General features: G+C 47.4%; 1 protein-coding gene across 1 annotated transcript; it reads left to right on the top strand.

Annotated features, from left to right (window-relative positions):
- The first annotated feature begins 2034 nt into the window (after positions 1-2034).
- rps6ka5 (ribosomal protein S6 kinase, polypeptide 5) lies at positions 2035-13802 on the top strand. The gene is made up of 11 exons (XM_030357157.1): positions 2035-2336; positions 4863-4934; positions 5177-5395; positions 7698-7813; positions 8142-8243; positions 8358-8441; positions 8614-8717; positions 8925-9075; positions 9743-9904; positions 11792-11917; positions 12809-13802. Exons 1-11 carry the CDS (start codon positions 2267-2269, stop codon positions 12983-12985), a joined length of 1383 nt encoding a protein of 460 aa, XP_030213017.1. The 5' UTR covers positions 2035-2266; the 3' UTR covers positions 12986-13802.
- The last annotated feature ends 6 nt before the right edge of the window (positions 13803-13808 follow it).

Below are 13808 nucleotides of genomic sequence, written 5' to 3'. Positions count from 1 at the left end.
CAACTACTTCTAGAATTTTTTCAGTTGTTAATCAATATTGATTAAAGGCTACATAATTGTGCTGGATCTTGCAGCTCCAACTGCTTCCTAGGCCTGTGACTAAAAGAGAAATTAGCTTTGGCCTTTCTGATGACATTGATTACTTTATTAATGAAGTGAACCTATGCCTATCTATTTAATTTGGGCTTCAATGATATTTCAACGCAGATTCTCTTTCCTTCATCAGGGTGAAAATTTCAGTATTGAGCCAAGGAAGTGCATTGATTTTTTTTTCTTTCCATTTTTAGTAAACTCCTTAACTAAACTATGTAACTTGGCTGATAACATTTTGCTACCTGCTTCTGTATTGCTTCCAGTCCGTACATTTTTCCAATCAGTCTGCTGCTCAGCTGTTTGAAAATTAGCCATTTAATTTTTCCGAATCCTGAGTTGCCCTGTAGGGTTATTAGAATGATGAAAGTGCTTCTTTGTACGTCTTCTGGACATTAATGTAAGATTATGGTCGGACAGTCAAGTAATAAAATTCAATGTCTTAACAACTCTTTCAGGCTTGTTACTAAATATTATTGTCTGTTTGTGTCTGGGAGGATGCAGCTATCCTAGTTGGACCTTCCAAAAATTGGGTAAAAACTGTGATCTGCTTAAGGGATTTCCTTTTAGTTTTATCTAACCAGTTACAATTTAGATTGCCAAGTAGTATTACCCATTACCTAAAATCACATGCCTTGAGTAGCTTTTTAAATGTGATATAAAAATCATTATTAGAGGGAGGTGGGCGATGCACAACAATCAGCACAAAAGACATTTCAGATGAAAGCATGATATTCAGTCCAATACACCCCAAATCTTGCTCAAAAGGCCAGCATACATGATGACAGTTGATGAGGTCTTTGATATAAATCATGACTTCTGTGTGAAGTCGCTGTTAGTAACTTTTAATGTTGCATCATCGAAGCAATCAGTAGAGAAATACAAAAATTCAAGCGAAAAAAAGCAACAGTAGGCCTATTACTACTGAGTAACAAAAAAAAGATCACTAGGGGGCACTACTTCAGTTTGTGAATTTGAGACCGGTCATTCACAGGTCACGAACCAGGCACTGTGATTTAAACATGGAGCAACGGCGAACGGTTGTACCGGTGAACTCCTAAGTGGAACAGTTAAGCGAAAAAATAAAGAAACAAACAAACAAACAAGAGAACATTTATTTGCTGTTGACTTTAATTGAGGCCGCCGTGGCTGCGCAGTTTACTTTACTTAGCTGATCCGTCACTTTCTTATTAAACAGCCTCAAGAAAATTATATTTGACTATTCTTAATATTATAAACTAACGAAATTCGTTCAAATCGCCCAAAATCGCAACCCTTGTCAATCCTGTTTTGTTTAAATAAAGATAAAAGATGAAAGATGATTTCACAAGCATTATACTGTTTGATGATTGTTTCGTTTCTTGTAAACATGTCTGAACTATAACTGAAACTGTTGTATATTCTTGAGCGCTGACGAGGCCATCTTTCTTCGTTACTATTTCTAAAGCAATCACAGATCACTTCCGCAAGGGGGCGACACGAGAACGTATAAATCCAACAGTTTTGGACATTTTAACTTTCCTTTCCAAATTGAACATAATGTTAAAAAAAAAAAAAGGATTCCATTCAGGTAAACTGTGCATGCAAATATTTGGTTATTTTCGATTTGGCCAAGATGTCAATATACCTTTCATACCCTGCAATGTTTTATAGTTTTGATAAGGATTTGGTTATGGTCGATATTCTGACTACCGTTACAATTTAATTAATGCAATCATATTGCCCTAAAACAGGTGCTTAAAATCGGGTAATTACCCCAAATCAAATGTTTTATTGCAGTCTATGATGGTACGCAGTATACGCTATTTGCGTCCACTGTCGCCCCCTGGCGGACTAGATGGACTACATGAAGAGTGGGCGGGCACGTCAATCCTCTGACACTACAACGAACCAATCAACGGGGACCTTCTCCCATAGCAACCCCAATCACGCAAGTCGGGGAACTCTGTTGCGAAGGTAGTGGCGTTGGTGTGGTAGAAGCAAGTGTTTCCTATGAGCTTCTGCTGTTGCCTGCTTAGGAATAGCAACAGCAATTCCGCCAATATATCGTCAAGTTTTGACACCAAACGCGTTAGCGTTACCTCAACGCATCCACACGATATAACAGACCGATGTCTCGCTAGGTTTCGGCGGCGTTGCGGACAGCAAGGTGTGCGATAATAGTCGGAATATTACGATGCCATCCCCGATGGAGGGGTCTTCAAAGAAAGGTGACCTGTTTACTGTGAAACATGAGCTGAAGAATGGTAAGTCTGGTCGACTGGCTAGCTAGCATCACACATACACACATCCTTAAGGACCGAGGGGTCTGCGGTCCGTCTGCTTTGGATGACACGTGTGTGTCTTCTACGTTAGCTCGGACCTCGTTCCAAGGCGGCTCTTCTCCCGGCGGAGCGCCGGGGAAGGGATGCTCCGAATGAGTGTTATTGGTGAGAGAGAGGGCGGGACTTTCAGTCGCTCGGGATATTGGCGAGAGAGGGAGGGACTTCTGGCATTGGGAGAGCCGTTTCCGTTACATATTGGGTTATTTCTTTGGAAAAAGAGCCATATTTATTCACCTTGTCATTATTATGCTGATTTTGGGCGTTTTCTTAGTATTCTCTTTAGGGAGGCTGGTAACCACTGAACAAATCTCATAGGAGGTAAAATACCGGAAGTGGTGTTGCGGTAGACCGGGATAACGTTACAAATCAGGATTCCCTCAGCCTACATTAGCTCTGTGCTAGTGCTGAAAGGGTCGACCGTCGCCTACCATCGTTAACCAGACTAATGTAGACCGTAAAAGGCGAGGGAGAGCTGGCGTAAAGTATCTACCAACGTTAGCTGTTCCCTTTCATCACCCAACCTTGCCTTACTAGTTATGAATATAAGTAAAATCAACTGTTCAAAAGTTGTTGACCCCCCCCATCTCAAACTGGGATCCGTTTTCAAGCTCTATTCGATGACACTGATAACTTAAGGTGATCTCCAGTGATCTCTATTTGACATGTCTTTAGGCTGAGAGCTTAGACGTTAGATAACCCAGATAAGTTATATAAAGCTAATGCTGCAGTCACTTCAAATAGAGCGTTAGGTTCTGCTTTAATGTTGCCTCATGTACACTTCCTAATTCATATCCACATTGTTGTAGATTGTGACACGAGAACCACACGCCAAACCGAGGACCACCAGCCAATAGTTTACAGCTTCCCCCTTTCTTGCCTTTGCGACTGTTTGACTCAGTGCAGTTGAAGCCCAGAATGGGGACCCCAGTGTTTACATGAAGTGGGCGATCGGTGCAGTTGTGTTGACTATCACAGCTGTCGTTAGGACCTTGTTATTGAAAGAGAGCCATAGATGGAAAGACTTGCACGAATCCTCCCACCACCTAAAACCTTAAACACGTTTCCTACATAGTTCCCAAAGGCGTAATGCAAGCGTAATCTTAGAAGATATTAATCGTGGTTTGGACGGATCTGTAACAGTCAGTGTGGGCCAATATTGTTGTAAATTGTGGAACACTAGCGTTCAGGTACAGACTTGAACAAGCAGCTCCGGCCCTTCCCCCAAATATGTTGACAGTCAGGTTGTCATTGGCCAGTGTTCTCTGGTACTCTGTTGTTACACACACACGCACACGCACACACACACACACACACACACACACACACACACACACACACACACACACACTCTCTAATGCTGCAGGGCTTTTCCAAGCTCTATAAAGATGTGACGTCTGTGGATATGTATTGCATACTGTCATTTCTACAAAGTCCAAACTGTCTGACTCTGTTCTATATTGAACTGCGCTTTCCCCTGCTTTTAATCAAGGACATATTTCGGAACCAAGTTAATGTTCTGTCGCATGACCAGGCCAGGATAACTCTCAGCCAGTCTATTAATAAACATCCTTAACGAAACCTGCCCCTCAAAGGCGGGATCCGCACCAACGTTATGCAATCTGAATCCGTTCGGCCTGAAAGATGTGGATCACAGCGTAGACACGCAAGACGGCCCGTTCTCTCACGCCATACAATAACCCCCCTCCCAACATGTCTTCTGGTCGACTGAACACAAGGCCCATGGAGAAGAGGGAATCAGCTGTCTTAATTTCTGCGGGCGCCACAGCCTATTTTCAGAGTGTGAGATGGCAGGCATGCATTCACTACATGTGGACCACGGCTCTGGGCTCGCTTCACTGGAGCCCGGCGCACACGTGCGGGCCAGCGTTGGAGCAGCGTTGGGTTTTCATTAGCTTATTATACCGTTTGATGAACATCAAAGATTAACCTAATCCATTTCCTGGACAGCAGGGCTAGTTTGTATTATCTCATCTTTTTTTTTCTTATGCAGGCCTGCCTGACGCAGCAACATTTGCAAGAGACTTTGCATGCATATAGGCATGTGTGGTTGATGTCATTCAATGGAAGCCTTCCTTTGTACAGGACCAGTGTGCGAATTGGTTTACATGCCAAATTCGCCACCAAACTTGGACCTGCTGACATGACATATTAGACACATATATATTATATATTAGGTTTTTTTTAGGTTATATATGTTCTACGCGTGTATTTAAGAAGTTTATTAGTCAACAACATCAAGGGACGCGCATGATTACAAAGCTGCATAAATTAGCATTTGTTGGTAAAATGCAGTAAAACAAATTTGTTTTTTTACATTTCTATATTTTTCCTGCAGCAGCGTGGAAACGTGTCATGGAAAAATAGCTACATTAACCCTGTGGTTGCTTGGCCTCATTTGATTTCCTTTTCCTGTTTCGTCTGATACAGCCAACCTTACAGGCCATGTGGAGAGGGTGGGCATCGAGAACTTTGAACTTCTTAAAGTTCTGGGCACCGGAGGTAAGAGGCTCCTTCCAGTGACCTAGTGCTGTGCACTTATGCTCCGTGGTATTTATAGTTTCTAAATGGCTTTTCGGTATTAGTAAACAGTTGATCTAATTTAAAATCGTAATTCACAATTTCTAACGTTTGTGTTTTTCAAATAAAGAGTGAAATAAAGTGGCACGCGTTGATTTCCTACCACTAGAGGGCAGTAATGAGGCGGCCATACTCCTCTCTCATGATGTTTTCTCGTGTCTCAGCATACGGAAAGGTGTTCCTCGTACGCAAGGTGAGCGGCCACGACACGGGGAAGCTGTATGCCATGAAGGTCCTGAAGAAGGCCACCATCGTGCAGAAGGCCAAGACCGCCGAGCACACACGCACCGAGCGCCAGGTGCTGGAGCACATCCGCCAGTCGCCCTTCCTCGTCACGCTGCACTACGCCTTCCAGACGGACACCAAGCTGCACCTCATCCTCGGTCAGCCCCCCCCCAGTAGTCATACTTGCTGTCAATATAATATTGTTTTTACCGACTGTGCCTAGAGTCCGTACTGAACTGGGGAGAAGGGCATATAGTTATGCTGCTCCTTTTTCATGGAACCAGCTGAAAAATGCGCTAAAACTTAAGGAGCTGGTTTCTATAAACAGGTTTAAATCCTTTCTTAATGATGTTGAAGCTGGCTCTTCTGTCTGTACATGCTTTGTTTGATGATGTTCTGACTGTGACTCTGTTCATATGTTCTCTGTTGTTTTCCAATTATTGTCTGTAACTGTGGAACCGTGCTGCTGCCTGTCTTAGCCAGGACTCTTGTAAAAGAGATTTTTAATCTCAATGAGACTTCTCCTGGTTAAATAAAGGTTAAATGAAAACAACGTATATACTAGGGGTGTGCACGGTTACACGTGTAACCGGGGAGTAAATCATAACCGTCAAGGAAAAAATCTGAAAAACGAAAACCAAAAAAAAAAAAAAAGAATCACAGAGCCATTGTATCAATGGGAATCGCGACGGCCCATACTTTCAACATAAAGTTTACATATTTATAATTTGAAATTCGTCCCAACCTTTATACCACAGATACTATAGGGTCTACAGCATATAACCGCATTTTCTGATTGCAGTTTAGTGAAACGGTAAGCTGACAACATCGCTAATTAACACCGCAACTGCAAATGAACCACATGGAGATAACCATGGCAACCGGTCAAACAAATTCTCTTTTTGCGATCATTCTGCTGGCGCATCCGCCGTGTTGATAAACAAATAATCCCCCCATAGCCCGACTGCGGCCCACTTTAAAAATAAATTAAAAAATCATTAAAGGTGCCATGACATGCTATTTTGTGGATGCTTTATTTTAGGTATTAGTGGGCCACTAACACTGTATTCAAAGACGTTCCCGAAATTCAGCCGTGGTGCAAAGTTACAGCCACTCCGAGCCAGTCGCACATTGAGCTTCCCCCAAATGCGCTGTTGTGGTGTCTGTAGCTCAAATGCAAATGAGGAGGAGAGAGGCGGGTCAAGGAGGAGGGTGGGGGTGTGGCCCTGAGCAGCCTGCAGCCACGGTACCATGCGCTCTGTTTACAGTGGTTGTATCGCAATGGCGAGGCGCACACAGCCTTTAGCCGTGTTCTGTAAATATTCTAGAACACACAGGAGTCCTGGAGCTCTATATCTGAATAATATAGATATCAACAGATATCTATATCATATAATATATATTATCACGGCAAAAAGCTGTGTGAGCCGATATTATGAATCTCTAACGACCGCGTTGGGTTCTCAGACGTTCCTGGTTCTTCCACGTCCACATCAATCTGAAGTAGACTAATCCGCGACATGGAGGAGAAAGGGATTGTTGCCAGTCAGCGCTTAGGCACCTCCGCCTCCTGCAGTGCCGAGGCGGTGGTCCCTCGGCAGCGGGAAGCGGGGCTCAAGCGGGAGACATTCGCGGCCAACAATCCCTTTCTCCTCCATGTCGTGGTTTATTTTCTTGAGAGAGTCAAAGCCAAAGTTCCTTTCCCCCAATTCATTCTCAACCATGGCTGAGATAACCCCCACTACAGTCTCGTTGTGGAAATACAAGAGACGTCAAAGAACCGACAAGAAACACTTGCGTTACATTGTGTGTATTCACACACACACACACACATGTGGCGCTCATACGGGCGTGTCTCATTGGCGGGCCAAATTCTCTGGGCGGGCCAGGCAGAGTAAGGGGAGGAGCTTAGATGCTGATGTGAGGAGCTTAGATGTGACGACATATGAAACCACATTCCAAATCAGTGCGCTTGAGCCTCCGTTTTTTTTAAAGGCGAGCAGAACAGCTAGTGCTGGTTTTACACCGAAAGCAAGTTTGAGCCACTGGGGGACCATAGGCAGGCTAGGGGAACTCATCTTTATGTTAGAAAACCTCATAAAGTGAGATTTTCATGCCATGGCACCATAATAACGGTTAACCGTGTACACGAAAAAAAAGATGTTGTGTAACCGTTAACAATTCTTTGTAACCGTTCACACCCCTAGTAGGCCTATATACAGGTTATACCTGCAATGAATGAGTCGCAGATCCTTTTTGGCACGTCAATAATAATAATAATAATGATAGTAATAGATTGGTCTTTTACCGCGCTTTTCTTGGTATTCAAAGACGCTTTACAAGAAGGAATACATAGACATAAAGACCTGTGTGTAAACCCTAGTGGGCCAACGATGACTGGTGATATTTAAGATGAGTAAAGCAGAGGAGCGAGGCCCCCTTCATCATGTCTCCTTCCAGATTATGTGAACGGGGGGGAGCTCTTCACCCACCTGGTGCAGAGGGTCCGCTTCAAGGAGCAGGAGGTGGCGCTCTACAGCGGGGAGATCGTCCTGGCGCTGGAGCATCTGCACAAGGTGCGTCTCCTCGGGTCCTCACCACAGCTGCAATTAGCCTCCCATAGAAACATAATGATAGGTGGGGGCTCTCATGGCTCCATTAGGAAGACGGGCGCTTAGGTTCTCATGATATGCCGGTTTAAAAATAGGCGGAAATTAGGTTGCTTAAAAAAACGTGTTTTAAGAGAGTCGATTAATTGGGGGATGATTCAGATCTATGGGAGTAATGGTGGCTATTTCTGTCGCCGCATCCTACATTCAGGGAGTCCTCCAGGCATAAAGGCTGCGTGTAGTCTGTGGTTAGATGGAGATGATTCCCCTGACGTTTGGAGCTCTTCTTTTCCAGCTGGGAATTGTCTACCGGGACCTGAAACTTGAAAACATTCTACTGGACTCGACCGGTCACATTGTACTCACAGATTTTGGCCTCAGTAAAGAATTTGATCAGGTCAGTTGGACTGAACAGATGTATATATTTGACATCATAGTTATTCAATTATACCGGAAAATCCCAAATCAAGGTACATTTAGCATATTCAGTACTTTGTCTTTAATTCGTCAGGTGGAGAGGGCCTTCTCAGTGTGCGGGACCATTGAGTACATGGCTCCGGAGATCGTAGAAGGAGGAGCGTCCGGCCACGACAAGGTAAGACCATCGCTAAGCACTCGCTCCTTTGTGCAGAATCTAAAGTTGCAACGCTGCATTCTCATCCGTCTCCTTTTTATGAGGATTGAAAACATTCTTGGGCAGAGAGCGGGTGAGAGGGGAATGCCTGCGAGGGAGTGAGTGTTGTATGGGCGCCTTGTCTCTGCTCCAGGCCGTGGACTGGTGGAGCCTGGGGGTCCTGATGTACGAGCTGCTGACCGGGGGCTCACCCTTTACTGTAGACGGAGACGAGAACTCCCACACAGACATCGCCAAGTAAGACCCCCCCCCCGTCCCAAACCAAACCCTCCCCTGTTCGCCCGCGGGCGCAGTGCCGGTTTGGGTTGTGTCCGTGGATGACTCCATCGGCAGAGGAATAGTTAGAATACTAAAGGCTGGATTTAGTTTCACCATTCGCTCCTCAGGGGTTCATTCAGAAGCTGTGCCTCACTTCCTTTGGTTTGACCCCCCCCCCCCCTCCAGGAGGATTCTGAAGAAGGACCCCCCCTTCCCCAGAGACATGGGACCGCTGGCCAAGGACCTCATTCAGAGGCTGCTCAACCGGGACCCCAAGAGGAGGCTGGGCTCCGGGCCCGGATCAGCCGAGAACATCAGGGGCCACCCCTTCTACCAGGTGGGCCCTTCAGCGCCGCTCCAATGTGCACTGAGGGGCTTCAGTCCATGCCTCCCTCCATGACCAGGGAGTTCAGTCCATGCCTCCCTCCGTGACCAGGGAGTTCAGTCCATGCCTCCCTCTATGACCAGGGAGTTCAGTCCATGCCTCCCTCTGTGACCAGGAAGTTCAGTCCATGCCTCCCTCCGTTACCAGGGAGTTCAGTCCATGCCTCCCTCTATGACCAGGGAGTTCAGTCCATGCCTCCCTCTGTGACCAGAGAGTTCAGTACATGCCTCCCTCTGTGACCAGGGAGTTCAGTCCATGCCTCCCTCTATGACCAGGGACTGTACTTCAGTCCATGCCTCCCTCTATGACCAGGGACTGTACTTCAGTCCATGCCTCCCTCTATGACCAGGGAGTGTCAGGAGGTTGAACCCACAGTGTGGCTTCAAACAGACATCCCTAGTCCACAAACAGCTCTGTTCGGTGAGGTGTGATTCTAGTGTTAGTTTTTAGGTATGGAGTAGACGCCCTCTTATACTATTTAGTCGTTAAGTGGACGCTTTTATCCAAGGTGTCTTCATACAGTGAACAGATACTGCAGGGGACCTTAGTAAGCAGGGGGGGGACAAACGACCCAACCATAACCCTGTGTTCTGCATCTTCTTCTCCCCTCCCTTTGTAGAAGATCAACTGGAAGGAGCTGGCTGCCAAGGAGGTCCCTGCTCCCTTCAAGCCGGTGATCCGGGACGAGCTGGACGTCAGCAACTTTGCGGAGGAGTTCACGGAGATGGACCCCACCTACTCCCCCGCGGCCCTGCCCCAGAACTGTGACCGCATCTTCCAGGTGGGCTCCCACTTCCTGTTTCACACGTTCATCCTCTCACAGAGACCTGCATGGACGGGGGAGGACTTCCCACTTAAATCCTTTTTATCAAAAGATGTACAATCGTGTACTCCTCATGTTGAAAGGCTGTTATCTGTTTCAATGCGCTGACCATGAGAGCTCATTACTACAAGCTATCAATAACTAGGTCACTAACCAGCCGCTCCTCTGTCACAACCAACCCGAGGCGTATTGCTTTCAGCCACCCCAACTAGATTGAAGAAATGCACGTCTTTGTGATCTTTACTTTAAAGTATGAGGTCATGATACTGAAGGAATATCTTTTCTTCCCGATGCATGAGTGCAGTTAATATCCAGTACTTAAGGTAACGTCACTTAGCTTCTCAGCCTATGGAGCACTGTGGGGCCTCTCCACGTCTTGTTGCCTCTTGGGCCCTTGCTTGTGTTCCACCGGGGTGAATTCAGCGGCGTGGATACTTTAGTTAGAACTCTGTGAGCCTTAGCGTCGCAAGTAGTGTAAAGTACTGGCTGAAGTAAAAGCTGACATTAGGCCTCGCGCCAGCTCAGTAACGGGGGTTTGAAATACTTCTCACAGCCATTGAAGTTCTCAAGTGAAGTTGGTGAACAGAGCTCCAGCGTCTGCTGTAAGTCAACACGAGGCCGTGTGTGCGCATCGCTATTTAAATCGACTGAAAGAGGGGCTTTTATCCAGGTCTTGTAATTACTGCCATGTGCGCCTCTGATTGAGGTAACAGATGTGAAGGACTATTTTTGATGTAGCTTTGAACTGCGGTGTGGCCCGCAACACCATACCAGCTGATGGCTGTGTGCTGTATCGCTGATTGCCTCCTGGATCCTCGAGCCCTCGCCGATCAATGGCTCCATTAAGGAGTCTTCTCTGGGGGAATAAAAGGTTACACTTGGGGAGATCACCATGCCTGTCTCAGTGACGCCCTCGCTCTTTGATTGCCAACTTCATCTCGCCCTTTTTTTTCTCTCCCCCCTCCTCTCAGCTGCCATTCACAGACCCAGTCTGGGATTCAGTTGGCTTTATAATTTGCCCGCCTTAGCAATCTCTCTCTGAGATGACGGCAACCATCCCAACTTCTACATAGAGCGCGTGGCCGCGCCTCCTCCTCCTCCTCCCCCTCCTCCTCCTCCTCCCCCTCCTCCCCCTCCTCCCCCCCCCTCCTCCTCCCCCCCCACCCCCACCCCCTGCTGCAGCTCTTCACAAAACAACACTAGAGTTGCATTAAGAGAACCGAGGTGTAATTTCACATCAGAGCAATCAAATATTCAAGGCCGGTAATTTTGGGGGCAACTCGTGCATTCAAGCCCTCCATCCTTCCGTCCATTCCATGGCTGCGCCTCTCCCCACACAGCTGTGTGTGTGTCTGAGTGAAAGGAGGAGGCTGGGTGCGTGGAGGGGGGTGGGAGAGGGAGGGATTAATGCCCGTTTTAGAGCTCTGGGCTTCGCACAGTTGGAAGTCAAGCAGGCGGCGCGCGGCCCTGACAATGGGCGCAGATGGGCGGCCCGTGTTGACCTCATGGTTAGCAGAGAGCTGAGCGCCATACCAGACAGATGTGCACACCACGTATGTAAACCCTCGGCGGGAGATATATCTGAACACACAGCGTATGTACACAGAACACAGCCTAGCAAAGTGCGCGTACAACCAACGCCTCTATTTCGTTAGAAAACATAACAGGAAGGATGTTGAGCCTAAATAACCCTTTTTCTGTTACTGGAGGTTTCCTGTTTACCATTTTTTAGGTCCTCCCCCTTTCCTCCCCCACACTTCTTTAGCATGGCATGTGTGTAATGTACATCTCTCTGAGTCCTGACGGTTCATGTAAACACCCCCCCCCTGTTTGTTGTGGGCGCAGGGCTACTCCTTCATGGCGCCCTCCATCTTGTTCAAGAGGAACGCCGTGATGGACGACACCCTCCCGCTGGGTGGCGCATCCGAGAGGCCGGGTGCAGCCGCCGTGGCCCGCAGCGCCATGATGAAGGTGTCCTCACTCACTCGCTCGCTCGCTCGCTCACTCACTCACTCACTCGCTCACTCACTCACTCGTTCACTCACTCACTCACTCACTCGCTCACTCACTCACTCACTCGCTCACTCGCTCGCTCACTCGCTCACTCACTCACTCACTCACTCACTCACTCGCTCACTCACTCACTCACTCACTCACTCACTTACTCACTCACTCACTCACTCGTTTACTCACTGACTCCCTTATTCACTCACTCACTCACTCACTCACTCACTCACTCGTTTACTCACTGACTCCCTTATTCACTCACTCACTCGCTCACTCGCTCACTCACTCACTCACTCACTCACTCACTCACTCACTCACTCACTCACTCACCCGCTCAGCTCACTCACTCACTCGTTCACTCACTCACTCACACTGTGTGGTTCTTAAATATAATATATTCCCATAGTCTCCCTTTTTGTTTGGACTCTTGGGTGTAATCAGTATGAGCCCCAGAGGATTTATTGAGTCAATTCCCTGTTCAGAATAAGTTTCCGTCCTCTATTCTGGCGCTAGTTAGAGTTTGGTTTGTATGCGCCCACCTCTTGACGTTCCTTGTCGGTGATTGGACTTTTGTGTATTGCTGTACTGTATCTTTTTGAGTTTTGTGTTTGTTTGGCTCTTGCTAACATTCTGGTGAACCCATGCATGGCCCAGTAGGGTAAACTCTGATCCATCTTAATCGAGTGTTTCGAGATAAGAAACTACTTTGTCGGAGCTCTGCGTGCATTCGCTCCTCAAATATTTACATGAAGTTACTTCTAATGCGACCGCTACAACACAAGGGTTGGAGTGGGGGCAGGTTGGTTGGGGGGGACAGTGTAGGTTCTCTCTAACCGTAGCCTTGTGTGTGTGCAGGACTCCCCCTTCTACATGAGCTACGAGATGGACCTGCAGGAGAACGCGCTGGGGGAGGGCAGCTTCTCCATCTGCAGGGGCTGCAGGCACAAGAAGACGGGCCAGCACTATGCCGTCAAGATCGTCAGCAAGAGGTACCCTTCTAGTCCTCTGGGACCCCTTAACGGGACCCCTTAACGAGCATCACAGGCCAAACGCATTGGGCTGGGATGAAGGGCTGAGAGTAAGCCACCATATCAGCCACCAAAATAATTTAAGGTGAAATTCTGCATTACTATGACAACTTAAAACCGTCTAGATCTCCTTTTATTTGTTGTAAAGACGGGGTGTGCGTTGTCATATTAGATCATTCCCCCCCATGGATCTTCTCATTGGAGCAGAACTTCCTGTGATCCGCCATCTTGGTGTCATGTAAAAAGTAAAACAGACCCAGACTGGGGAGAAAGCCTTGTCCTGTTAGCTGAACTGACCGAGGGTTAAGATCGTACGCATAATAATGACACCGTACGCATGGTGTTAAAATAGGAGCGAGAGACCTAGAGAGCGAGGCAGAAGGAGCAGGGAGAGAGAGTTACTGCTCCCTGACTGAGACCTAGAGAGCGAGGCAGAAGGAGCAGGGAGAGAGTTACTGCTCTCTGACTGAGACCTAGAGAACGAGGCAGAAGGAGCAGGGAGAGAGTTGCTGCTCTCTGACTGAGACCTAGAGAGCGAGGCAGAAGGAGCAGGGAGAGAGTTACTGCTCTCTGACTGAGACCTAGAGAGCGAGGCAGAAGGAGCAGAGAGAGAGAGTTACCGTCCCTGACTGAGACCTAGAGAGCGAGGCAGAAGGAGCAGGGAGAGAGTTACTGCTCTCTGACTGAGACCTAGAGAACGAGGCAGAAGGAGCAGGGAGAGAGTTACTGCTCCCTGACTGAGACCTAGAGAGCGAGGCAGAAGGAGCAGGGAGAGAGTTACTGCTCCCTGACTGAGACCTAGAGAACGAGGCAGAAGGAGCAGGGAG

The sequence above is a fragment of the Gadus morhua genome, chromosome 5, assembly GCF_902167405.1.
Source record: "Gadus morhua chromosome 5, gadMor3.0, whole genome shotgun sequence".
NCBI classification, from domain to species: Eukaryota; Metazoa; Chordata; class Actinopteri; order Gadiformes; family Gadidae; genus Gadus; species Gadus morhua.
The sequence above is the reverse complement of the archived record's forward strand: the minus strand, read 5'-3'. Positions and strand labels throughout refer to the sequence as shown.

Excerpts from the sequence above, each read along its gene's own strand:
- rps6ka5 (XM_030357157.1), top strand. The coding sequence starts at position 2,267 with ATGCCATCCCCGATGGAGGGGTCTTCAAAGAAAGGTGACCTGTTTACT. Across the intron at positions 5,396-7,697 it reads CAAGCTGCACCTCATCCTCG|ATTATGTGAACGGGGGGGAG; the intron begins GTCAGCCCCCCC and ends GTCTCCTTCCAG. Across the intron at positions 9,076-9,742 it reads GGGGCCACCCCTTCTACCAG|AAGATCAACTGGAAGGAGCT; the intron begins GTGGGCCCTTCA and ends CTCCCTTTGTAG.